This window comes from Furipterus horrens, unplaced genomic scaffold (genome assembly GCF_987537825.1).
Source record: "Furipterus horrens unplaced genomic scaffold, mFurHor1.1.pri manual_scaffold_10, whole genome shotgun sequence".
NCBI classification, from domain to species: domain Eukaryota; kingdom Metazoa; phylum Chordata; class Mammalia; order Chiroptera; family Furipteridae; genus Furipterus; species Furipterus horrens.
The window spans coordinates 44,491,842-44,518,757 of NW_028327180.1; the positions used below are offsets into that span (position 1 = coordinate 44,491,842).

General features: G+C 52.1%; 1 protein-coding gene and 1 non-coding gene across 2 annotated transcripts in view; both read left to right on the top strand.

The window, feature by feature from the left end:
• ADGRL1 (adhesion G protein-coupled receptor L1) overlaps positions 1-16,825 on the top strand; it is a 41,637-nt gene extending 24,812 nt beyond the window's left edge. The window contains exons 5-23 of the mRNA XM_090289700.1: positions 4,004-4,804; positions 5,688-6,002; positions 6,772-6,875; positions 7,178-7,363; positions 7,668-7,706; positions 7,873-8,056; positions 8,227-8,349; positions 8,866-9,080; positions 9,362-9,532; positions 9,977-10,186; positions 10,275-10,495; positions 10,643-10,709; positions 11,038-11,129; positions 12,146-12,314; positions 13,506-13,634; positions 13,817-13,913; positions 14,006-14,134; positions 14,305-14,322; positions 14,760-16,825. Of these exons, the coding sequence (XP_090145826.1) occupies positions 4,004-4,804; positions 5,688-6,002; positions 6,772-6,875; positions 7,178-7,363; positions 7,668-7,706; positions 7,873-8,056; positions 8,227-8,349; positions 8,866-9,080; positions 9,362-9,532; positions 9,977-10,186; positions 10,275-10,495; positions 10,643-10,709; positions 11,038-11,129; positions 12,146-12,314; positions 13,506-13,634; positions 13,817-13,913; positions 14,006-14,134; positions 14,305-14,322; positions 14,760-15,505 (4,016 nt within the window). The 3' untranslated portion in view covers positions 15,506-16,825. The remainder of the gene's footprint in view (positions 1-4,003; positions 4,805-5,687; positions 6,003-6,771; positions 6,876-7,177; positions 7,364-7,667; positions 7,707-7,872; positions 8,057-8,226; positions 8,350-8,865; positions 9,081-9,361; positions 9,533-9,976; positions 10,187-10,274; positions 10,496-10,642; positions 10,710-11,037; positions 11,130-12,145; positions 12,315-13,505; positions 13,635-13,816; positions 13,914-14,005; positions 14,135-14,304; positions 14,323-14,759) is intronic.
• Positions 16,826-21,432: 4,607 nt separating this feature from the next.
• Positions 21,433-21,539, top strand: LOC149999934 (U6 spliceosomal RNA). Its single transcript, XR_016513874.1, has one exon. It is a non-coding gene; the product is annotated as a U6 spliceosomal RNA (small nuclear RNA).
• The last annotated feature ends 5,377 nt before the right edge of the window (positions 21,540-26,916 follow it).

The window sequence follows — 26,916 nt, forward strand, 5'->3', positions numbered from 1 at the left end:
AGTTCAGCCTGTTCTGTCAGCTCTGGGCACCCAGGTCCCAAAAGGCACTGAACCCCCTCCCCTGGGCCCCTGGTTCTGGCAGGAGGGCAGCAGGCAGGGCGGGAGGGGATCAGAGTGTTCCCCCCGCCACTCTCCCTGGTGCCCCCCTAACCAGAGCCCGCCTCCCAGCTGGGACTTCCCCCTCCCATGAGGGTGCCCACTCAAGTCTGAAGGCATGGTCCTCCTACCTGCCTGTATCCCCCTCACCCCATGTCTCTCTTGGTCTCTGTCTTCCTGTGTGTTTTCCCTTCCCTGTGACTGTCTCCCCTACGACCTCTTGCCCCAACCCTACCCCAGAGGAAGAACTTGGGGGGTGGGGGCTGAGCTGATGCTACACTCGGGGTTGGGGAACCAGGAGTGAGGAAAGAAAGGAAAAGGGGGCATGTTGCCAAAAAAGAAACAAAAGCAATTTAATCTCTTTTTTTTCTCTTTTTTTTCTTGCACATTTTTTTTTTCAATTTGTTTTCTCTCTCTCTTCCGATGCTTAAAGTAGAAGTGGAGCAGAAAGGTAAACGCACTGTTACCAATGCTAACCCCTAACTCACACTTTGTTTTACCTGTACCATACTTATGTGACCCGCCCTCCCCTCTTGGCCCCTTTTTCTCCCACCCACCCCCAACTGGGTCCAGTCGCTAGCCCCCACCCCAGGTGTCCGCCCGGTGGGGCCAGCCCTGGTCCAGCCATGGGCGACTCCACCCTCCAGACACCCAAGGAAGCTCCTCTCTTGAGTACACGGCCAGGACCTTCTGTCTCTCTGTCTCTCTCTGCCTCTCTTTCTGTCTCACCCTGTCCCTCCTTCCTAGTCCCTGGCCCTTGCTAGGGGGACCTGGCCTTCTCTCATATTTCTTTTGCCTCCTTCAGGAGAAGTTTGTAAGCATCCTGGGCGGGTGGGGACCCCCTTCCCTGGCTCCGGACTTGGGGCAGGGTTGGGGGGGCACCGGGTGAGCTGTCTCTCTCCTCTCTTCTTCCTGCCCCAACTTTGGTAACTTATGTCCAGTTGGGGGAGGCGGGATGGAGGGGACACCTTTGTTTTCCTTTTGGAGAGCAGATTCGTCCTATCTCTTGGGCTCCTCCTGGTGGCTTAAGTTCCTTCTGGTTTGGTGTTTTCAAGGCCCAGAGCTGTTTTGGAGCACAGAGCACCAGTTTCCCCCACCCTCAACCCCCAACCTCAACCAGCTGGGGGCCCACTCCTGGGGAGGGGTATAAACTGTCCCCACCCCTGGGAGGGCAGCCTGTCAAATCGGGGGCGGGGGACAAGGGTGTGGGGACGGGCCTCACGGTGCGGGGAGCGTGGGGTGGGAGAGCATTTTTCTCTGGTTCTAAAACACTTGCAAAGCTGCAGTCAGGGTTTCTTCTGGGCTGTTGTGGTTAGAGGACCAGGGAGAGGGGGGAGGGGATGGCATGGGTCAGGCATGGGGACTTCCAAAAGCACCGTAATTTCTTGCTAGGTTTAATTAAACTTCAGCAGGGCAACAGGAGAACTCTGTGGTGGGTAGGACTGTCTGTCATGGAGAGGGGGCAGGGATTGCAGCTGAAGGGCTCAGAGGGTGGGATGTTGGGGGTAGTTGCTTCCTCTCCTGGAAGTTTTGGGAAATCAACAGCTTTGAGGCTGGCAGCAGGGGAAAGGCTGGGTGAGACATCCTTTCAGATACCTTTTGCCTTGAAATTACGGTGGTCTGTGGAGCATCCCCTTCGAGGGAGGTGGGGCGGGGTCCCTCCGGGCTGCTCCCCTACCCACTGTCTCCCTCCCCCATCTCAGAGAGGCCTGGGCAGCCAGCCCATGGTCTGCCCCAAAATGCCCTGCTACTCTCTCCCTCTCTCTTTCCTGGAGTCTCTCTCCCACCCAGCACCAGACACTCTTCTTGCAGGTCCGGTGGTGGTTTGGATACGCAGCCCTGGATCTGTTCTCTTCAAGAGGCGGGTGGGAGAAGGGAAAGGAGGTGTTGGGAGCTTGGTGCTGGGGAGGGGTCCTTGCTGGCAAAGGCCCCAGACAGACCCTTCCTCATCTTTTCCCCCCTTCCCCAGGGTAACCTCTAACCACATTTTCCTCCTCCACACCCTTCTGACCAGGTCAGGCTCTGAGACCTCTCACCGCCCACCTCATACACAAAGCTGGCAAGGGCCCCCCAACCCTAGCTTGGGGAGAGGGGAGACCTGGGCACAGAGGAAATGGGTGGAGGCCAGGTATGCTGGCAAGAGGATACAGGCCAACACCTCAGGGCACTCGGGACAGGGAGATGGTGAAGTCCCAGGGCTCAAGCCAGGATCCTTCTGGTCCTTGCCCACCTCTGTGCCCTCAGCTCCCCTTCCCCTCCTAAAACAGGGCATGCTCCTGGCTGCTTTTTGCCTGGGGACTCTTGAGCTGCCCCCCAAGCCAGCGCCAGGCCTCAGCCTTCCCTGTCCCTTTTGGGGCCAGCTGCTTTGGTGACAGGCCAAGCAGAAGCAGAGAATTCACTGCAAACCCTCACCCTGGCCTGTCCATGGGTTCTGCTAGCAGGGAGGTGAGAGGGAGGCCCCAGCCATCAGCCATCCTGGATGGCAGGGCCCCTGGCCGTCACCACTCTGGGAGGAGGAGGGGAGTCTGGCCTTACTGATCATGGGAGTTTAGATCTCCACGGGGTCAGTAGGGGAGCCTAGGAGTAGGTAGCCCTGGGATGTGATGGGGCAAGGGTGGGCAGGCCAGCAGGGGCCAATGAGATGCAGTTGAGGTTTTCCTCCTTTTCAGGGATTTGGGGGGGTGGGGCGGGGCCCCCCACCTTTCTGACATCAGCGCTGCCTTGGTCCCTCCTCCCGAGCCGGGGATGGTCGCAGGTAAATCGGGGTCCGGGGCAGGGGAGGTGGGGGTGCCTGGCTGGGGTGGGCTGGGTCTTTATCCTAGCACTTGGTTCCCTCCCTTGCCCACTCTGAGCTGGACCTGGGACTGCCCCCCTGAGGGACCCTCATTCGGGCCCGGGCCTTGGAGTGAATTCTCTGCTCACCCCCTCTCTCCTCCACCAGCACTAACCCTTTCTTCCCAGGTGGTCTCCAGTGTGCCTCCCTTGGAGCCAGGACCTCTGCTGAGGCCCCCCACCTTGTCTCTCTTCCCTCCATGCAGCTTTCCTTCCCCCTTCCCAACTCTCTTGGGGAGTCCCCTCCCTCCCCATGCCCCACCCCCTTCCCTGTGCACCAATGTCAGTGTCTGCTACTGGACAAACCCCATGAGACCCTGCCGGCTGGGGGCAGGGCTGGGCACTATAGGGGAGGGGCTGGATTTTCCCCAAATCCCTTCCTGACTGTGTGGGTACTGGCGGTGGGGGAGGCACAGGCTGCATCAGGAACCTTGGGTGCTTCTCCCACCCTGGAACGGGGGGGCACTCTACACCCACAGTGGGTACAGAAACATTACTACCTTGCAATTTTTGCAGGAGGAAGAAAGTGGAGTAAAAAAAAAAATCTGTCCTTGTGTGGTTGGTGAAGGATGGGACCCTCAGCTCTAGCTTTTCCATAGGGGGCGGAGGTGATGGCGAAGGGGCAAGGTGTTGAGTCCCTGGAACCTCAGAGCCGCCAGGCAGTGGCTGCAGTGAGGAGGTCTTTCTGCCCCATTTAAGGCACAAGAGAAAGTCTCTGCCAGGGCTTTTGCCAAACCTCTTATCCCCAGCCTGTGGGGTCTCTAGCAGCCAGGAAAGGAAAGAAGGGCACTACCTCCCCACCACTAACCCTGCTCTTAATGGCCTTCAGGGTTGACATCTCCAGGGAGAGGGGCAGCTGAGCAGGGTGGGGGTCCCAGCCCGGAAACCCCCTCCCATCACCAGCCCTACCAAGCAACCGTGACTGCAGCAGCAGGAGGGGACAGCCTGGCTCTCCCCCAGGCCTTGTGACCAATTTGCCTCTCTCCACCCTCTCCCCCTACTCCACCCCTCCCCCCCCCCGCCCCCACCACTTCCCTGACCCCTGCTCCTCTCCGGTCTCCTCCCCTCGGCCCAGTCTTCGTGTGCCCAGGGACCCTGCAGAAGGTGCTGGAGCCCACCTCAACACATGAGTCAGAGCACCAGTCTGGCGCATGGTGCAAGGATCCACTGCAGGCAGGCGACCGCATCTACGTCATGCCCTGGATCCCCTATCGCACCGACACACTGACCGAGTACGCCTCGTGGGAGGACTACGTGGCGGCACGCCACACCACCACCTACCGCCTGCCCAACCGCGTAGATGGCACCGGCTTCGTGGTCTACGACGGCGCCGTCTTCTACAACAAGGAGCGCACGCGCAATATTGTTAAGTACGACCTGCGCACACGCATCAAGAGCGGGGAGACAGTCATCAACACGGCCAACTACCATGACACTTCACCCTACCGCTGGGGGGGCAAGACCGACATCGATCTGGCTGTGGACGAGAATGGGCTGTGGGTCATCTACGCCACTGAGGGTAACAACGGGCGGCTGGTGGTGAGCCAGCTCAACCCCTACACACTGCGCTTTGAGGGCACCTGGGAAACAGGATACGACAAGCGTTCCGCGTCCAACGCCTTCATGGTGTGTGGCGTGCTGTACGTGCTGCGCTCGGTCTACGTGGACGACGACAGTGAGGCGGCCGGCAACCGCGTGGACTACGCCTTCAACACCAATGCGAACCGCGAGGAGCCGGTCAGCCTGGCCTTCCCCAATCCCTACCAGTTCGTCTCCTCCGTAGACTACAACCCGCGTGACAACCAGCTCTACGTCTGGAACAACTACTTTGTGGTGCGCTATAGCCTGGAGTTTGGACCGCCTGACCCCAGTGCCGGTGAGGAGGGCACCTGTTCACTGCCCCAGGGTGGGAGGCGCACTCTGGGAGCTCTTAGGGGCTTGAAGGTAGGTTGGGGAAGCCCTGGAAGTTGGAGAGAGTCACACAGCACCTGCTGTTCTAAGCACTTAGCAGCTGGTAACTAATTCATCTCATCTTCACAGTCACAGGGAGGGTCACTGCCCCCAGTTTACAGATGAGGAAACTGAGGCACTGGGGGTTTGGAGGATTTGTTCAGTTGAGGATTTGGGCTCAGAACTCAGGGCACCTAACCATCAAACTGCACTGCCTCTCACAGTGGCCTGTGCAGTTTTAGCCCTGGAACCTTTATCAACCAAAACCTTGGGTGGAAGCCCAAGTATCGGGTAAAACAGAACAAGGCTGAGCTGCTGATATTGATGGGGTGAGAGCCTCGATCTACTTCCATTTGTCCCCTCAGCTTCCCTGAGCCAGCTCTGAGCAGCTCCTGGGCTCCAGGGAGCCTAATCTAATTCAGCTTCATTTACATAATGGGGAACTGAGGACCCCCAGAGGTAAGGGACCTAGCCAGGTTATTGAGACCAGAGTGAGAGTAACCAAGGATGGAAGGTGGCTGTGTTCACCTCCTTCATGGCCTGTCCTCTCCAGTTCTTTCAAACCCCAGGGTGCACACAAGTGAATTCTTACCACTTTTTGATGCTTTACAAGGTCCCACAGGTGTGAGGGAGCTCTGTGTGCAGAGAATGCAGCGGACATCCGCTTCCAGACCCAGTGTAAACCAGGCACCTTTCCACTTGATTAGCGAGAAAGATGCTAGGATACCAGGGGTCCCTGTGTCCAGGCACGCTGTGGCAGGGCCCTGAGCGTGGGAGTGACTCTGTCTCATGTCTCCTCTCCATTCCAGGCCCAGCCACTTCCCCGCCCCTCAGCACGACCACCACAGTCCAGCCCACACCCCTCACCAGCACAGCCTCACCTGCAGCCACCACCCCGCTCCGCCGGGCGCCCCTCACCACGCACCCAGTGGGTGCCATCAACCAGCTGGGACCTGACCTGCCTCCAGCCACAGCCCTGGCCCCCAGCACCCGGCGGCCCCCAGCCCCCAATCTGCATGTATCCCCAGAGCTCTTCTGTGAAGCTCGAGAGGTGCGGCGGGTCCAGTGGCCAGCCACCCAGCAGGGCATGCTAGTGGAGAGGCCCTGCCCCAAGGGGACTCGAGGTGAGTGCAGAAGCCTTGGTTACTCCAATGCAGCTCGCTTGGGGGGGTTGGGGGGGTGGCCACTGCTGGTCTGGGCAGGGGAGAGACAGGGGACATGCCCACCACTCCGCTTAGCATAGATACACTTACCTGTTCATCTCTCCTGCCCAAGCATGGGCTTTCTGTGGCAGGGGTCACACCTGACATCTGCAGCTGTGCCCCCAGAACGCAACAGAGCTCCCAGGGCACAGTAGCAACTCAGTTAGTACCCCCACCCCCCACCCTATACCCTGTCTCCTCCTGCAGTACTGAGCCCTTGCCACATGAAAAGTACCAGGTAGACACTACAGGGAGCTCACAGAGGTGACTTGGGTATCAAAGCCTGAGGCTGAAATGGAACAAACAGCCCTGGGAGCAGCTAATGGCAGGACAGACAGCAGTTAAAGTGCCAGAGAGGTGGAGCCAGAACCATTGTGCTCCAGGGATCTGAGGGAAGGGTCAGAAGAGGCTTCATGGAGAGGGGGCTTCCAAGATGGACTTTGCTAAAAAGTTCTCATTTTTGGAGGCAAAGATGGAAGGGGAGCCAAGAGGGAGCGCTTAGGAAGTCAGGGGTGACTTATGTCACCTCAGAGTGACATCTCTCTTGACTGTCCGGCCTGCTTCATGTCTGGTCTTCCATGTTCCCCTCACCTACTTGCCCCCTCTGTCGTCTCCTTTCCCCCTGCTTTGGCCCGTCCTTCTGTCCTTCCTTGTGGCTCCCTTTTCTGTTCCTGTCTGTCTGTCCCTGCAGGAATTGCCTCCTTCCAGTGTCTACCAGCCCTGGGGCTCTGGAACCCCCGGGGCCCAGACCTCAGCAACTGCACCTCCCCCTGGGTCAACCAGGTGGCCCAGAAGGTACCAGCAGCAGCCACTCCTCCTAGACAGGCACCCTGTGCTCACACACTGGGCTCTGGGTGGCTGGGTGCAGGGGGCAGTGGAGCAATGGGAGAGAGAGGGAGACAAATGGGTGGCAGGTCTGGGAGGCAGGAATGTGGGGTTGCCTCCCTGGCCTACAGAGTTGAGGAGAGGACAGACAGGGAGAAGGGGCAGCAAAGAACAATGAAAAGGGTTGAGTAGGCCAAGCATGTGCAAAGGGACTATGGAGGAAGCAAGATGGCCCCTGACAGAGCTGGATCCCCCACTTATGCCTCATGCAGATCAAGAGTGGGGAGAATGCAGCCAACATTGCCAGTGAGCTGGCCCGCCACACCCGGGGCTCCATTTATGCAGGAGATGTGTCATCCTCTGTGAAGCTGATGGAACAGCTGCTGGACATCCTGGATGCCCAGCTGCAGGCTCTGCGGCCCATTGAGCGCGAGTCAGCTGGCAAGAACTACAATAAGGTGGGGGTGGGGGGTGGCAGTGGGGCCAATGGCGGGCAGGGCCTGGGAGACTCAGGAAGTTTCCAACCTGACACCTATGAGTTGGGCTGCCACCCACAGTGGTCAGAGGAAGGAGGGACAGAATCCAGGCCTGCTGGTCTCCTTCCTGGGCTACCTTGGAGGGTCCTGGGAGTTGGGGGATCCCTTAGGAACAACTCTCGCTCATAGCCTGGCGCCAGGTTGGTGGTAGACACAGAAGAGTGAGAGTGTCAAGATGAGTAGAGCTGGAGGCTGGGCCTGAGAGTGTCTCCATCTCTTTCCCTAGATGCACAAGCGGGAGAGAACCTGCAAGGACTACATCAAGGTGAGGCCCAAGGGCTCCTGCTGACTGAGGGGTGTGGGACAGGCCCCAGGAGACACTGGGAGGATGGCGGTTGAGAGGAGGAGACACAGAGCCCAGCCTGAGGAACTGGAAGATGTGGGAGGGCTCACCGTGCCCCCCCAACCCCTCCTCCCCCCTGCCCATTTAGGCTGTGGTGGAAACAGTGGACAACCTGTTGCGGCCAGAGGCTCTTGAGTCCTGGAAGGACATGAATGCCACAGAGCAGGTGCATACAGCCACCATGCTCCTGGACGTCCTGGAGGAAGGTGCCTTCCTGTTGGCCGACAACGTCAGGGAGCCGGCCCGCTTTTTGGCTGCCAAACAGAATGTGGGTGAGTGCTATGGTCTCACTGGAGCAAGTTCAAGTGCAGATCTTGAACTGTGGGGCCCACCTATTCCAGAAACCACAGGGGATGCCCTGGTATGCAGGCCTTTGACCTTGGGCCCCTGGACTGGGGACAGACTCCAAATCCATACGCCCTGTCATCTTCTGTCTCCACAGTCCTGGAAGTCACAGTTCTGAACACAGAAGGTCAAGTACAGGAGCTGGTGTTCCCTCAGGAGTACCCGAGCGAAAACTCCATCCAGCTGTCGGCCAACACCATCAAGCAGAACAGCCGCAACGGTCAGTGCCTGGCCCCCAAGCTGACAGCCCGCCCCACTTATGAAGAACAGCAGCTCTCAGCTTTTATGGGGTTGAAGAGTCCGAGAAAAGCTCGGGACCCATAACAACACAGAGAAGTCCTCTGCTCAAGCTGGTGGAACATTTCAGGGTACTCATGGGGTTTTCCCAAAGCCCCACAGAGCCCAGGATACTTTGTAGTCTGAAGGGCTCACCTCTGTGCAGCAGTAGTTGATCCTCACAGCTCAGGGAGGATTGTCCCGTTTGAGACTAAGACTCAGAGAGGTTAGGGATCTGCTCAAGGTCACTCTGCAAGTGAGAGGTGCCCAGGGACCCAGCCCGTGTCTCCTGGCCTGCTGCCCTGTTGTTTGGCACTGCCTACAACGAAGCAGTCATCCCAGGGCAGGGTTCCCTGAGCCCCCCTTGCCTAGGTTGTGGCCTGGTAAAGCCAGGTCCCAGTGGATGGAGATGCACCAGCCAAGGGCTGATGGCACACCCCACTATGCCTGTCTTCCCCAGGGGTGGTCAAAATTGTCTTCATCCTTTACAACAACCTCGGTCTCTTCCTGTCCACTGAGAATGCCACAGTGAAGCTGGCAGGTGAAACGGGAGCAGGCAGCCCAGGGGGCACCTCCCTGGTGGTGAACTCACAGGTTATCGCAGCCTCCATCAATAAGGAGTCCAGCCGAGTCTTCCTCATGGACCCTGTCATCTTCACCGTGGCCCACCTGGAGGTGAGCTGAGGCATCCCCATCCTCCAGGAGGGTCCCATCATCCTTTGTGTCCCCAGGCTGCATGTCCCGTACTGCTTGTTCATCTACCCAAGAGCAAGTTCTCACCCCTCCCTGGGCCACCAGCCCCCACCTCAGCTCCTTAAGTCATTTGTCCCCAGAGATATGAGACTGCTGCCTGGAGCCCCAGGCACTTCTCTGTGCTTGTTGCTATCCCTTTACCTGGGTGTGAGGTCTGGAGGGGACTCCCTAGATCTGACTCCCTGGCCACCACCACACAACAGGCCAAGAACCACTTCAATGCTAACTGCTCCTTCTGGAATTACTCGGAGCGCTCCATGCTGGGCTACTGGTCGACCCAGGGCTGCCGCCTGGTGGAATCCAACAAGACCCACACCACTTGTGCCTGCAGCCACCTCACCAACTTTGCCGTACTCATGGCTCACCGTGAGATTGTAAGCTGGCGAGTGCTCTGCTGTGCTCTCCAGGCCAACCTGCTCCCTGGCCCAGCTTTGCATGGCATCACAGAATGAAGCATGGGCAGTGCCAGGGAAGGCCAGCTTCATGGGCATGGGGGGCCACCAGTCTAGCCCAGGGCATGAGGCCATGTCCAGTTCTCTCTGGTGATGGTCCCACCTTCTCCCAAGGCACTCTGGAGAAGCAAGTTGGTGTCACCTTTTTGTCATCTCTCTACATGCCTTCCAGAGCATGGGGAAGTGAGCACAGAGGGGTGGGGGCCAGCAAATTGGCCGGGGGCAGAAGGCCAGAGGGTGGGGGGTTGCTGCACTAGCAGTGCTTGTGGCCTGTGGCCTTGCCCCCTGCTGGCACTTAGCTGAGCCCAGGGTGAACCTGGCTGTGTGCAAGTCCAAGGGTGCTGAGCGTACTCTGCTGTCCCCTAGTACCAAGGCCGTATCAACGAGCTGCTGCTGTCAGTCATCACCTGGGTGGGCATCGTGATCTCCCTGGTCTGCCTGGCCATCTGCATCTCCACCTTCTGCTTCCTGCGGGGGCTGCAGACTGACCGCAATACCATCCATAAGAACCTGTGCATCAACCTCTTCCTGGCTGAGCTGCTCTTCCTGGTCGGCATAGACAAGACGCAGTATGAGGTGGGCCGGGCACAAGGTGGGGGTTGGGGGTGGGAGGAGAGGCGTCCTGGCCGGGGAGCCCCTCATCTGTGGTACCCTCGTCCCCCAGATTGCCTGCCCCATCTTCGCCGGCCTGCTGCACTACTTCTTCTTGGCTGCCTTCTCCTGGCTGTGCCTGGAAGGTGTGCACCTCTATCTGCTGCTGGTGGAGGTGTTTGAGAGCGAGTATTCCCGCACCAAGTACTACTACCTGGGCGGCTACTGCTTCCCAGCCCTGGTGGTAGGCATAGCCGCTGCCATCGACTACCGCAGCTACGGCACTGAGAAGGCGTGAGTGCCACTGCCTGCCCCACCCTCTGTCTCTCCTCCTGCATGGTTGCCTGCTCAACAGCAGGACCCTTGGCGCACTGGGCTCCTGGGGCCGGAGGGAGGGGCCCCCCCTCCGCCTCTCTCTACCTGGCCCTGCTTCCTTTATAGTTGCTGGCTCCGAGTGGATAATTATTTCATCTGGAGCTTCATTGGGCCCGTCTCCTTTGTTATTGTGGTAAGCTGGAAGGCAGTACCCTTTATCCAGGCTAGCTTTGTCCCTGACTACCCCAAGTCTCCCCAAGCCCTTAAGAACTGTGGGAACTGAATAAGCAACTAAGAGGAAGGGAACAGAGTGGGTCTGTAGAGCTCCAGCACTGAGGTCTGTCCATCCAGGAGCTGTGATTTGAGCCCCTGCTCTGGGTCAGGCTGTGTGCTCTCCAGGAGCCTTGTTGGTGAGCCCTGGGGGCCCTAACGAAGGGGCTCCATGCTAAGACTTGGCCCAGGAGCTCATGCTGGCAGGCAGAGCAGCCCCAGCACAGCCCCTCCCCTTGTCCTGCCCCCAGGTGAACCTGGTGTTCCTTATGGTGACCCTGCACAAGATGATCCGGAGCTCATCTGTGCTCAAGCCTGACTCCAGTCGCCTCGACAACATTAAGTGAGCAACCCCCCTTGCACCTCTGTCCCCTAAATCCCACACTAGCCCGGCCTAAACTGTGTTGCTATCACTTTTGTCGTCGCACAACATGATTTTTTTTTTAATGTTACCCATATGTCTTGTCAATATATCACTTAAAAATTTTTTTAAAAATTGATTTGAGAGAGAGAGAGGAAAGAAGGGAGGGAGTGGGGAAAGAGAGAGAAGCATCTATTTGTTCTTCCACTTATTTATGTATTCATTGGTTGTTTCTTGTACATGCCCTGATTGGGAATCAAACTGCAACCTTCGTGTATCAGATGACGCTCTAACCAGCTGAACTACCTAGCTAGGGCCCACAATGTGATTTAAGGATAAAGATGGTGTTTCTTTGTGCTTATTATATATCTATTTAATGAGTATTTTAAAACCTGGTATTAGCATATTCAACCTGTGGTTTGGGGACTGTAACTGCTTAAAGCAAGGCTGAATTCAAAAAAGTCTTGCCCTGGCTGATGTGGCTCACTGGATTGAGCACCGGCCTGCAAACCAAAAGGTCACTGGTTCAATTCCCAGTCAGGGCACAAGCCTGGGTCATGGGCCAGGTTCCCAGCTAAGGACATATGAGAGGCAACCAGTTGCTGTTTCTCTCACACATCAATGTTTCCCTCCCTCTCTTCCTCCCTCCCTTCTCCTCTCTTGAAAAGTAAATAAATAAAGTCTTAAATTAAAGAAGTGGTCTATTTCAAGGCAACTTAAAGATAAATAAGCAGAAAAAGATAGATTAAGGCTCTGGAAATATGGCCCAAAGGATGAAGGATCCAGGGGAATGACTGTTCACAAACCTCGACCCCTGCCCTCTGCCTGCCCCTCAAGCCCAGGCTGGGTGCAAGTATCGCTGGGCAGGCCACTCCCTTGAGGCCTACTTACCCAGGTAGTCTTTGCAGACAGCATCCAGGTCCAAAGAGACCAATAGGGGAAGCATCTCTACTGGCGGGGACTTTGACATCCCTGTCCCCTCTCCCTACCCACCTCAGATCCTGGGCCCTGGGGGCCATCGCACTGCTCTTTCTGCTGGGCCTCACCTGGGCATTTGGCCTCCTCTTCATCAACAAAGAGTCAGTAGTCATGGCTTATCTCTTCACCACCTTCAATGCCTTCCAGGGGGTCTTCATCTTTGTCTTTCACTGCGCCTTACAGAAGAAGGTAAGGTCAGGGAGGAGGCAGGCCTAGGTACCTGCGTTCTGTGGTGGCCTATATCTGCTTCGAGGGGAGCATGGGCTCAGGGTCAGGGAGGACAGAGGACTGGAAGAGCCAGAAAGCAGGGTAGATTTGGAATGTGGTGATAGGGGCTCTCCCCAGGGTGTGGGGTGTGAAATGGAGCTGACTGGGCACCATCCATACAGATATATCCTACTTTAATAGCTATGGGATGGGCTATGAGTTTTGTGGTGATAGAAAGTTACCTTTTTAAATAAAATGTGTTAAAATCTAAATCTTAAGAAAGGAAATGAAGGCAGGAACAGAAGCAGAGGAATGTTAAGAGGGCATACAGGGCGCACAAGACTCAAGTCATGGAAACTGAGCCAAGGAAGGCAGTGAGGGCCCCTGTCAGACTATTGTTAGTCTTGGGGGTGGGGACAGTAAGGTGGGTAAGGCTAAGATTGGGAATGAAGGAGGCATCGATCAGAGAGTCCTGCCAAGTTGACTGTATCCCTCCTCTCAAAACTAGTGGCCCCCATTGGACGACACACAGGGACAGTGATATCCTCACAGGAGCTCCCAGGCCCACATGGCCTGATGAGGGCCTCCCTTTTAGCCGTGCCCTCTCACTCCCTCAGACACCTAGCATGGATCTTCCTCAGGGCCTGTCCCCTGCTCTTCCCCAGATACTTGCAGGGCCTGCTGCCTTATTTTTCTCAAGTCTTTGCCAAAATGTCTGCTTCTCAGTGAGGCCTCTCCTGATCTATTTGAAATCTGCGAACCACCACCACCCATCACCCCTGCCAGCACTGCCTAACCCCTTCGTAGCCATAGGTTTCTTCGCAGCACCTAATGCCATTAAGACATTCTACATTATGTACTGATGCTTGCATCTATGCTGCCTCTGCTTACTAAAATAGCAGCTCTGATGGGCAGAGCTTTGTGTCTGATTTATTCTGACCGTCCCAGGGCCTAATGCACACCTGACACATAAAGGATGCTCATCAAAGAGCTGTTGAATCGATGGATGAGAAAGTATGGTGGAGGTGGAGAAAAATGGGCCTGAGCGAGGAGGGTCTACCTGTCTAGCTGCTGGGGGACAGGACAGGTTTCTGATGCCTGCCCACAGCTTGGTCTCTAGACTCCTGAGGTGGGCACACCTGCTACCAGCGGCCTGTTCTCTTTGCCCCCAAGGTGCACAAGGAGTACAGCAAGTGCCTGCGACACTCCTACTGCTGCATCCGCTCTCCACCCGGGGGCACTCACGGCTCGCTCAAGACCTCAGCCATGCGGAGCAACACCCGCTACTACACAGGGACCCAGGTATCTGAGGTGGGGCCAGGCACCAGGCAGGGCCCCCTGGGGCTGTGTGTTAGACCCAAAGCACCAGAGGTGGGGGAGTGCTTGGGCCATGTCCCTGATGGTGCTTATCAAGCAAGTGGTCTCAGGAAGTCCTGGAGGGTGGGCAGCTTGACGGCCCCCTCATGTCTGGGCTGTATCCCCAGAGCCGAATCCGGAGGATGTGGAATGATACCGTAAGGAAACAGACAGAATCCTCCTTCATGGCTGGCGACATCAACAGCACCCCAACCCTAAACCGAGGTGAGACAGTATCCCTTGCCCCTGGCTCCAGTCCCTTGAGATTCCTGGCCTATGGCTCTAGGCTGCCTTTTGACCTTTGACCTCCTGGGCAGGTACCATGGGGAACCACCTGCTGACCAACCCCGTGCTGCAGCCGCGTGGGGGAACCAGCCCCTACAACACCCTCATTGCTGAGTCAGTGGGCTTCAATCCCTCCTCACCCCCCGTCTTCAACTCCCCAGGTGAGAATACTGGTGCTAAGAGAGGGCAACAGCCCAGGTCAGGGAGTTTGGGGTCTGTATCCTGAGGGGTCTTCACTTGGGGTATCCTTATGCCTCCTGAACTGGAGCCTGGACTCAGCATTCCAAGCCCACTCACCTTCTTTCTCTTCCCTCCTGGCTGACACCTGCAGGGAGCTACCGGGAACCCAGTAAGTGTGACTCTCCTGGTAACATTTCCAAGGCTGGGAGGGGAACGAGACAGTGGCTTCCTCAGATGGCCTCACTTACTTAGGAAGAACTCAGGGTGCTTCCCCTGCCCCCAACACACACGCAATCTCTGGCTTGATGGCTGGTGTTGCATTTGGGCTTCAGGTGGGGAAAGACGGTGATGAGGGTCAGAACACAGGAAATGGACCCAGTCACCCAGGTCTTCTCACACTAAGATGCTGAGCCCCCAGCTAGAAGGGGACCCTTGGAAAACTGGTCTCTCTCCCTTCCACCAACCTGCATGGTGGGTGTCCACTGCCAGTGAGGAAGAAAGAGAACGGAGGACCCCAGTCACCAGGGGCAGGGGTAAAGCCCACTTTACATGGCCTGTGTCCTCGCTGCCTGGCCCTCCTCTTGACCAGCCCCCTTCTGCCTGCAGAGCACCCCTTGGGAGGCCGGGAAGCCTGTGGCATGGACACACTGCCCCTCAATGGCAACTTCAACAACAGTTACTCCTTGCGAAGTGGGGATTTCCCTCCAGGGGACGGGGCACCCGAGCCACCCCGAGGCCGGAACCTGGCAGATGCTGCCGCCTTTGAGAAGATGATCATCTCGGAGCTGGTGCACAACAACCTGCGGGGCGCCGGCGGCAGCGGGGCCAAGGGCCCTCCACCGCCCGAACCCTCTGTGCCACCTGTGCCAGGGGGTGGCAGTGAGGAAGAGGCAGGTGGGCCTGGAGGTGCTGACCGCGCGGAGATTGAACTTCTCTACAAGGCCCTGGAGGAGCCGCTGCTGCTGCCCCGGGCCCAGTCGGTGCTGTACCAGAGCGATCTGGACGAGTCGGAGAGCTGCACAGTGGAGGACGGGGCCACCAGCCGGCCCCTCTCCTCCCCTCCAGGCCGGGACTCCCTCTATGCCAGTGGGGCCAACCTGCGGGACTCTCCCTCCTACCCGGACAGCAGCCCTGAGGGGCCCAGCGAGGCCCTGCCCCCACCCCCGCCCGCACCCCCTGTCCCACCTGAAATCTACTACACCTCACGCCCACCAGCCCTGGTGGCTCGAAACCCCCTGCAGGGCTACTACCAGGTGCGGCGGCCCAGCCACGAAGGCTATTTGGCAGCCCCCGGCCTTGAGGGGCCAGGGCCTGATGGGGATGGGCAGATGCAGCTGGTCACTAGCCTCTGAGGGACCTCATGGACCAGGGGCTGGTGGCTCAGGCCAGGGAGGGAACCCTGGGAAGGGCTCTGGTGGGAGAGGGAGACTAAAGGAGGCAGTGGCTGGTGGGCCACCCTCCAGGCATCCCTTGTCCAAGGCCTCTCTAGGCCCCTTGGGGGCTCTGCTGTGGGGACCTGAGGTGCAGGGTTCACAGACAGGGTTTCCCACCAGCCACACGCACCAGCTCGATTTGGGGGAAGTGCCATGAGGAGGAGCCAAGAGGTCCCCAGGGGAGTAAGGAAGGAGAAACTGGAAGGGTGCAGCCCATTCTTGACTTCCCCTCCCCTTTACTCTTCCTATCTGCTGGAGGGAAATGAGGGACTCATGTCCCTGGGCCAAAGGCCCAACTTGATGGAACCTGTCAGCTGCTCCTCTTTCTGCAGCTGGAAATGCTGGGCTGTACTGGGAGGGAGTAGTGGGGGCAGAAGGACAGACGGACAAGTTCCTCCTGCACTAAAGTTCCCTTCTCCCTGGAGACTGGGGCCTCTGGCCCAGGAGACAAGCCCCAGAGCGAGCGGAATGGGCCTTTGTGGATGGTGGTTTAAAGGTTCAATTTTCTCGGAAGCTCCTCCGCTCTGCTCTTAGTCCCTACCTCCCCAGCAAGCCTGCCCCCTCAGCCCTCCTCAAGTGCACCCAATGACCCCCTCCCTTGGGGTGACTCCTGATGAAGCACAACTCCCCGAAGGGCCCCCAGCCCACAGGGGTGGCCATATTTGGGCAGGTCCAGTCCTGTGGGCTTGGCTATCTGGGGAGCAGATTTTGGGTCTGGATCTCCCTGGGGAGTGGGTCCTGGGCTTGGATCTTTCCCTAGGGGGCCCTCGTTCTCTTCCTCTCTCCTCCTTTATTGCTGTAAATATTTCAACAAAATGGAAAAGACAAAAAAAAAAAAAGAAGAAAATCTCATCACTTGAAGCCACCGGGAGCCTGCGGCCCAGTCAGCCTGGGCTTTCTCCGGGGCAGAGTGCCGCCACTGGGCTCTGGCAGCCAGGACTTCTCTGTATGTGTGCATCCCCAGCCGGGTGGGCGGGCCACCAGAGCAGCTTTTTACAATCTAGAGACAGAAAAATATCTAGAAGCAATGGCAAAACAAAGAACCTGTTTCCTTCCTGGCACCCATTTCTGTCGCCTCCTTCCCTGCTCTGCCTGCCCCTGGCGTCAGTCAGCCTTCCTGGGGCATGTACCTCACTGTCTGCCCCAGGACTGGGGACCTGTCTCCCCCTTCCCTCCCCACTGGCCTGGGGGAGGCACCCTCACACCCAAAGATGCTTTTGCCAAGATGGCTGCGCTGTCCTTTTGAGTTTCTGCCTCTTGTCTTCTGCTTCTGGAATTCAGCTGGGGATGAGCAACTGATTCCCTGCCTAGAGAGGTTGATTGGGGAAGGAAAATGAGAGCAGCAGGGTTTGATGTGACTGAGGAAGGAGGACTGGCAATGGTGAGGTGGTCTTTGGGGGGGGGGGGCACGAAGGTGAGAGATCACCTTCTCTACCCTACACCTTCCCGCAGAGGAGGCAAAGCCAGGCGCCAGGGCCTGGAGTCAGGACACCCATGTTCTGGGGGCTCAAGCCCAAACCTGTGGACCCTAAAATTGTCAGGCTTGAGATGTCTTCTGAGTACCTCTTCTAGCCCCATCCTCTAGCCCATCACCCTGGCCCTCCCAGACTCCCTCCACCCCAACTCGGGGGATAATGTAGTCCCATTTCCACACTAACCCAGCCCCATAATTGTCATTTCTCCAGGGGTGGCCCTCACCTCTGCTCTGACCCTTGTCTCTTCTATCCCTTCCTGTTTTCTCACAAGTGCCATGAGTTTTCATACATCTTTGGGTCTTAGCCTGCTGCTGCCATGAACTTCTTTAGGTTAAGGGTGAAGGGTTCTAGGGAGGAACTAGGGAAAAGGGACAGGTAGGTGCCTGGAGGGGCCCTTTTTGCTGCTAGAAAGCCCCTCCCCTCTGGGGAGCTGGGGCTGGCTTGTCCCCATCAGGGGAGAAGGGGTCAGACCAAAGACAATGGTTTGTCCTGTGTCAGGGGACAGGTGTGGGGAAAAGGCGGTATTGGGTTCCATCTCTGGCTTTTTCTGGTAGGGAGGCTTTAATCCCTTTCACCAGAAGACCATGGGTGGGTCTGGACCCACAGGAAAAAAGGGTGGGGATGATCTTGCCCTGATGGCTCTGAGGAGGGCGGGAGCCAGCTCTGTGGCCTGCCTTGACGTAAGGACGCCAGGAGCGCACTCCACTGTGGGAGGGGCAGCTCGAGGTTCGTGAAGAGCTGGTGGGAGTCAAGGATAGATTGAGGAGTTGGCCTGACCCAGGCATCAGCCCAGCTAGAGCCAGAGGCTGCCTCTGACACCAGCAAGAGGGCTGGAAGAGTTGGCAGGGTGGGAGAGTTGCCAGGAGGACTGGAGGCATGCAAGGAGTCTCTCATCCTCTCGCCTGCCCAGCCCTCTTTGTGTCTCCAGACATCAACAATCAGGGGGAGAGAGAGGGTGCAGTGGGTGTCTTGGTTCCCATTTTATGCCAGAATCACCAAGGTGAATTCCTAGGCCTCAAGGCTGTGTGGCAGAGCCCCCTGGTGGGGCTAAACACCACTGCAGTCCAGTGCAAAGCCACCACGGAGAGCCCAGGTGTTCATCCCCACACCCCAACCAGATCTGGTGCCTTGACACCCCCACCCCAGCTGGGACAGTATAGAAAAGGAAGGGTCTTGGTTTCCTCTCCTATTCCCTTCCTTGGGCTCCTGAATTTATTTGCTTCTAAATCTTGTGGGGCTTTTTTTTTTTTTTTTTTTTTTGCATTCCCCTGCCTTCCTTTCTCTGTCTCCACCTCTTTCCCTGTTTTTTCCTCGTCTCTGTGTTCCTCTTCTCTCACCCTCAATTTCCCTCTGTCCATTCAGGCCTCCTGCCCTCCATGCCCCCAGTCCCTCCTTGGTCTCCTTTTCGATATGCCAAACCAATTTTGGGTCGAGTGCATTTAATGAGAACAAAACAAAAGGCTCATAACAACAAGAACGTTTCAGAAAAAAAAAGTTTTAAAAAATTGTTGAGTCAAAAAAACAATAAAGAAATTAAGATTTCTTGGAATGATGAGTGATGTGACTCATTGCAGGGTGAGAAACAGGTGACCGGATCTGCATAGAGCATCTACATGGGGCTCTGACACCAGGAGGAGCATGCACTGCAACACTGAGAACCAGAGGCAGAGGCCTGGAGTCTCAGAACCTACCCAGGACTTGGTAGGTTCCTGGGCCTGAGCAGCAATTTGGGTGCAGTTTTCTCTGAATCCTCAAACACTCTAGGGTGGGTGAAGGTTATTAGAACTCCACTTAAGAAACAGGGAAACTGAGGCTTGCAGGGCCTGGGTGCACACACCCAAGTCACTCTGGGCCAACCAACTGTGCCATATGTCTTTTGAAGCCTTTCTGGCCTGACATGTGTCCACAGGCTGTATGAGAGCAAGCACAGGAATGTTACAATGTGCCCAATTCCTAGACCCCCCACTCACTACTGAAATAGTGCTTTTTTGAAAGTGACAACAACAGAATTGCACCCATGTGTATTGTGCACATTTTCAAACATAACTGCTAGCACCCAGAGAAACGGTCACTCAAACAGTGAAAACATCTCTCCCTGCCCCTCTGCCCGCAACACCTGCATCCAGGACACCACACTCCCTGTTTCTCCTCCCACCTCCCCAGCCACTCCTTCCCAGTCCTGGTGGCTGGTTCCTTCTCGTCTCTGGACCCCTTAACATTGGCAAGGCCAGGAGCTCAGCCTTTGACCTTTCTTCACCTACCCTGGAGAACTTGTTCCATCTCATGGTTTTAAATGCTATCTATATACTGACAAGTCCTGAACATAAGAGTTCCAGTCTAAACTTTACCTTCAGCTCCAGATTTACATTCATCCAACATCCCGCATCTACCCCTGGGTGTCTGGTAGGATCTCAAACCTAATGTGTCCTTGATCCAGTTCTTGACCACCACTCCCCAACTCCTCCCAAATGCTTTCCCACCTCAAGTAATAGCCAAGTCCATTCCGAGACTCAAGCTAAAATTCTTGGAGCTTCTCCTGAACTCATCTCCTTGTCTCATACTACACATCTGACAGTAAATGCAAGGGCGGCTCTAACGTTGAAATATCCAGTATTAACTAGTTCTCACCATTTGGGTTCAAGCCAACCCTGTCTCTCCATCAATACCACTGCAACAGTCCCCTTACTAGCTCCCTTGTTCCTCTTCAGGCTTTTAACAACAAAGAATCCACAGTGATCTCAGTAAGCATATTTTGTCCTTCCTCTGCTCAAAACTATCCACTGGCCTCCTCTCTTGTCCACATGAAAGGCCAAGGTCAGCATGATGGCCAACAAGGCCCTACAGCATCAGATCTCATCCCCATGGCTCCCCTTCTCCTTCCTTCCATGCCAGCCACACGGGGATCCTCATCAGCAAATATGCAGGCACCCCTCCTGCCTGCCTCAGGGCCTTTGCACTGGCTGTTCCAGCAGAAATCATGCAAATCAGAGCTTCCCAGTAGTCTACTACATTTAAACTGATATTGGTCATTCCAGAACTTCCTAACCCTGGTCTTGCTTTATTGGTCTCTCATAGTACTCACATCTCACAAACTAAGTATCTTTTTTGCTTGTTTATTATCTACCTCTCCAACTAGAAAGTAATACAGAATGGTGTTTTTTTCACTTCTGTTCTCTAGAGTAAGCCTGAAATGAGAGCTAAGAATGATGGGAGTTGTGACTCTTCTGCTCCCTTAGTGGGCCTCAGTTCCCACACATGTCTCACTGTGTGATGCTAAGTTTTTCAGTGTGGCCCGAAAACCTAATTTCAATATTTTAGCTTGTGCCCAACCCCAAAAAAGGCAAAATCTGTTCCTGTGCTGGAAAAGGAACTGATTCTACTGGATTTAATGAGAGATGCCCTGTGAACCAGTTCAGTAGTTAATTATGAGTTTGACTTTGTGGTCTGATTTTGAAATATAATCCTGGCCTAAAATGAGATTACACAACACAACACAGCCTATTCTTCTGCCTTTGTGTCCTTTGAGACCCAGCCCTACACACATCCTTTCCCACTACATACACACTAGAAACCTGCAGGGCTGGACAGCCAATGACCCTTAGTTATTAGTGGCACCAATTTGCACATGCACAGGAATAACATTTATATTGAGATTTATTATTTCAAAGCTCTTTTCTACATTTCATTTCATTTAATTATCACAAGGTATATATTTTTATCCCTATTTATCAGATGAGAAAACTGAGGTTAGACTGATTAAATGTCTTACTCAAATAAGATTACTGAGTGAGTTCACAGTACCTACACTGTGTAGATGCTTTACATATGCTATCCAATTTAGGCCTTTCAGTGACCCAATGAGGAGGCAGGTGTTACTTAGCCCCATTTACCGCTGCAGAAACTGAAGCCCAGAAAGGTTAAAGAACATCCCCACACAGTTAGAGAATGTGTCCACATCTCACTCAGCTAATGAGAAAGAGCTAGATCAGGCCTCCATCTTGGTCGTCGGATCCCAGGCCTGCTTCTAGGACTGTCTGCACCCAGTTGCAGCTGCCCACTCCCTATCACTACCCCACCTGGCACACAATAAAGGAGGCTGACAACTTGGCACCTCAAGTCAGAGGAAATGCTCACTAAGTGCACCACACCCTGATGGTCCCTACATAGCTAGTACTAAGACTGTTCAGCCTCGGCTGCTGTGGCTCAGTGGACTGAGCTCCAGCCTGAGACAAAGGGTCACCGATTCGATTCCCACCCAGTCAGGGCACATGCAGAAGAGGCAATCACACTTTGATGTCTCTCACCGTCTCTTTCCTCCTCTCATCCCCTCTAAAACTAAATAAATAAAAAATCCTTAAAAAAATAAAAATAGTGCTTGCTTCGGCAGCACATATACTAAAATTGGAACGATACAGAGAAGATTAGCATGGCCCCTGCGCAAGGATGACACGCAAATTCGTGAAGCGGTCCATATTTTTAAAGAAAAAAAAATAAAAAATAAAAATAAATTAGAAGAAAATTAAATGACATGGAAATATATTAATAATAGCATTAAGTGTAAAAAGCTGGATATAAGAATGCCCTAGTTTAAAATATAACATATACATGCAAAAAGTGTGCATACATTATATATATAAAATTATGTATGCACACATGTATGTATGTGTGTGCACAGTATATGCAGAATATAAAGCTATACACCAAAATATTAACAGCTTATTAGTAGTGGGTAATTTTTACTTTCTTGCAACTTTATTCTTTTTTTGTTTTTGCATTAAACATATTTTACTTTGTAATAAAAAAAAGTATTTGTGTGTCCTACTTTCTGTGGAAGAACAAAGACCAAGAATAACCAATATAACTGGAAGAAGAAAAGAACATGGTGGGGAACTAACCCTACCAAAATTGGCTATACTGTGATAATACTTAAGATGATGTGGTGTTGGCACAAGAAGAGACAGACAGGCTAATGAAGAGACCTGTGACTAGATGGAAACTTGCTCTAGACACAGGCTATAAGTCACTCGGGAAAGAACAGGTTAATCCAAAGGACCTCAAAGTTTTTGGCATTGGAATCCCTTTGCCCTCTTAAAAATTAACACGGATTGGGGATGACTAGGCAGAGCACAGAAAATTTCAGAGTAGTAAAAAAAAAAAACACCTCTGTATGAGACTATATACATGTCATACATTTGTCCAAACCCATAGAATGTACAACATAAGAGTAAATCCTTGAGCATCGGCCTGCAAACCAAGTGTCGCTGGTTCGATTCTCAGTCAGGGCACGTGACAAGGTTGCACATACATCAGGTCCCCAGTTGGGGGTGCGTGAGAGGCAACCACACAGTGATGTCTCTTTCCCTCTCTTTCTCCTTTCCCCATGCTCTAAATAAATAAATAAAAATTTTAAATTGTTAAAAAAAAAAAAGAGTAAACCCTAATGTACACTATGGATCTCATGCTCTGATGTGTCCACATAGTCTCATCAATTGTAATAAATACACCACCCTGGGGAGCCCTGGCTGGTGTGGCTCAGTTGATTGGGCATTATCCCACAACGTGAAAGGTCCCCGTCAGGGCACATGGCTGGGTTGCAGGTTTGGTCCCAGTCAGGGCACGTACTCAAGGCAACTGATCGATGTTTCTCTCTCACATGGCTGTTTCTCTCCCTATCTTTCTCCCTCCTTTCCCCTCTGTAAAAATAAAGAAAGAAAATATTTTTTTAAAATGGTGGGGGAGGCTAGGCATGGTGGGGAGCAAGGGGTTTGTGGGAAATCTCTGTATCTTACTCTCAATTTTGCTGTAAACCTAAAGTTGTTCTTTAAAAAATTAAGTCTTTTCAAAAAATTACCAAGGAACCTAAAGAGCTGTTGTTTATAGGCATAGGGATTATATCTATTTATATTGACTAGTTTGGAAATTAAAACTGACAAAAAAATTAAATGTTTAACTTAAATTAGCTAATTAGTCCATTAAATGTTAACATAAATAACCTAGGTTATGAAAACTATATTTTTAAAAAACAGCAATGAAAAGAATGGCATTGTTTTACATTTTTGTAAAGCTCCTACTAGCTTAATGGAAGAAGACAACTGCATTCTCACATAGGCTTCTGCAATCAGTCTGTTGCAATATACTGCTTTGAAGTGTATGAAGAAAATCTGTCACACAGACACATAGTTATAAAAGCGAGGAGTGTTACAGGTTTTGCAGCTAGTTGGGGATATTGTACTCTGTTACTACCCCAAAACTCAACCAGTGGTAGTGTATTAAAGTTAGTTACAATGCGAAATATGAAACTGTATCAATGGACTTTTTTACTGTGCCACATTGAAACCCATTATCTATCTTACAGTTTTAATTGATCTTTTCCTTATGCATGATTTTGTAACTGGTGACAAAAAAAGTCACCAGTTTTACCTCAACTCAAACAACTGTACAAGTATATTACCTAAATACCATCATTCTTCAGAATGCAAAAGAAGTGCTCTATGCAAACTTCTCATTTCACCACACAGAATATTAAAAAGACCTGTGCAGGGCTAAGCTATAACACAATTACTACTTTTTACTGCTTTGTCAAAGATATTCTTAGGTGAAAGTATTTTAACATTGTGTGGTGGTGAGGAATACAATAACTATTGCTACTGTTTGGTGACACTGCATTGATTCCTGCTAAGGTACCAGCAGTTTTACCCACCATTGATTGCTTTTATACCAATAATGCACATGACAACACAGCACAAATGAGAAAGGCAAATAATTCCTTAAAATTATAATGAAAATAGTTTATCTCCTGGATCCCCTAAAAGGCTCTTGAGAATCCCCAGAAGATCAAATTTTGAGAACTGCTGCACTACTCAATAAAAGGAACTGGGACAACTGGTTATTCATGTGGGGAAATAAAAAATAAAGTCCTTGGGGGCGTGAGAGAGGCAACCGATTGATATTTCTCTCACACATTGATGTTTCTCTCCCACTCTTTCTCCCTCCTTTTCCCTTTCTCTAAAAATAAATAATAAATAAAATCTTTTAAAAAAATGAAAAGGCAAAACTCAGATGTGAGATTTCCTGAACTCAGTAAAATAGATAACCCAGCAGGAAAATGGGCAAAGATACGAATAAGCAATTAACAAAAGGCAAAGAATCAATAAACATATGGAAAATAGCTCAACCTCACTAATAATCAGGGCAATGCAAACTGAAACCACTAATTCACATCTACCCAAAGGACAAAAATGTAAGTGTGATAATACCAAGTGTTGATGAGGACATTGAGCAACAGCAACACTGCTGGTGGGAGTGGGAACTAGGATGGTCATTTTGAAGAGCAAATTGTCAGTATTTAGTAAAGGTGAATAGTCCCGTAACCCATAAGCCAGCAATTCAACTCCTAGGTATGGATCCTAGAGAAACTCCTGCATGTGTACACAAGGAGACATACACAACAATGTACACTGGAGCACTGTTTATAATAGTAGAAATCTGGAAATAACCTAAATATCAATCAAGAGGTGAATGGATACATAAACATTGTCCAAAAAACTTTCTATGGTCACGGACAGTTTCTCTACCCATGCTGTCCAAAGCAGTAGCCACTAGCCACAGGTGTCTGTTAAACATGTGAAATGTGGCCAGTGTGACTGGGGAAATAAATTTCCCTGTGTGGCTAGTACTACATTAGACAGCAGAGCTTTCCAGCAGTGAAAATAAATGAATTAGAGCTGTATACATACATGTGTCAACATTGATAAATCTCAAAAGTATTATATTAGAGAGAAACAAGTTTCATAAAGTAGGATCAGGACTAGAGTAAAGCAATGGAAGTGTCTAGGGCGAAAATTTTAGGAGGCACTCACCCTCAGGAGTGAGCATGTCAAATTTTGTGCCCTGTGTGCCTTGCTTGCCTTACCCTAGATCCAGCCCTGTTAGGATGACACTGTGTCAGAGTTCCCAAGATCACCTCCAGGTGATTCTCTAGAAAGACTCACAGGATTTAGCATATAGTTGTACACATGGCTAAGATTTCTTACAGTGAAAGAATACAAAGCAAATTAGCCAAGGGAAAAGGTGCATGGGGTGAAGTCTGGAGGAAACCGGGCACAAGCTTCCCAGAGTCCTCTCTTAGTGGAGTCACATGGGACGCACTTAGTTCCTGCAGCAGAGTTGTGACAACTTGTGTGAAATGCCGTCTACCAGGGAAGCTCATCAGAGACTCACTACTAAGGCATTTATTGGGAGCTGACCAAGTACCAAAATTCCAGACTCTAGAAAGAAAGCAGGTGTTTAACATAAACCACACAGTACAAATAGTTTAGGCACCACAAGACACTCTTATCATTTAGGGATTCATGGGAACCCTCCTAAAATCTAAGTTCTCAGACACTAGCCAAGGGCCAATCATGTCAGTAGGCCTTTCTAAGAATAGCAGTCTCAGGCCTGTTAACTCTTTTTTGCATTGATATCATTTAAATAAAATTATAGAACATGGTATATAATACTATATAACATTTAAAGACATGCATATAAAGATATACAACATGCACAGAAAAATAAACACCAAATCCAGGGTTGTAGTTACACTGGAGGAAAAGGGGAGAGGAGCAGGTTTGAGGCAGGGGCCTTTCAAGTGCATCCCTGATGTTTTACTTAAGCTGGGGAATGAGTTAAAGCATATTTTGTTTTAGCATTTCTTAACAGTTTTTAAAGTGTGTGCACCTGAAATATTACATAAGAATGAACTTATCTGCTTATTACTATGTACTATTAACAGTTCTTTATTGAGTTTTTCACATTCCAGGTACTATACTTCGTCCTTTATATGGATTTATTCTTTTTTAAAAATCTACTAAATGCCCTGGCTGGTGTGGCTCAGAGGACTGAGTGCCAGCCTGTGAACCTTTCGGTCGCCGTTCAATTCCCAGTCAGGGCACATGCCTGGGCTGTGTGCCAAGTCCCTGGTTCGGAGCATGCAAGAGGCAACTGATGGATGTCTTTCTCACACATCAATGTTTCTCTCCCTCTCTTTCCCCCTTCCTTCCCCTTCCTCAAAACAAACAAACAAACAAAAAACCTGAAGACTTTGTTTGAGGCCTTATGCTAATCTCCAAAAATACCTTGAGAGGTCAATGTGAGGCAGGTGAGATCTCTGAGGGACTATGAATGATAACAAGCACAACTTAATACCAACAGAATATGGGTCAAAATAGCTGAAGAACTTAAAAATGAAAATGCTATTAATATTGTATGCAGTTTGGATATAGTTTTTGTCTTAAAAATTAGAAAATTCCTATAATCTGATTGTAAGGGAAAATGTCTGAATATAGTCCAATTGGTTCCAGGCTTTGGAGAGTTGATCAGTTTAATTTTAGTAGTAGTATTACTGTGTATAGTGTATTTATGAGTATACTACAACGCATACAGAAAAATCCACAGATCCTAAGGTCAAAGCTTGCTAAACTTTCACTTAGTGAAGACACACATGTATATATAAAAAACAAATAGAAGTACAGATCCTGAGTGCTACTAAGATAATAAAGCAGGCTGATGTGATTAAGGAAGAGCTAATATAACTAAGGTGGTCCAGGAAGGCTTAAGAGAAACATTTGAATTGAATCATAAGCAATGAGAATGAGACAACCCTGCAATCACCTGAAGGAAGCAGATTCCAGACAGAGGGAACAGCAAGTGCAAAGCCCTGTAGCAGGAATAAACGGGGTCTGTTGAAAGATGGGAAATAAAGCCAGAAGGGCTTGAGAGTGGTGCCAAGAGGGAGACTTGTAGATGAGTCCTGAGAGGTCAGCTGAGGCCTCCTAAGCCACAGTAAAGATCTTAGGTTTCATTTTAAGTATGATA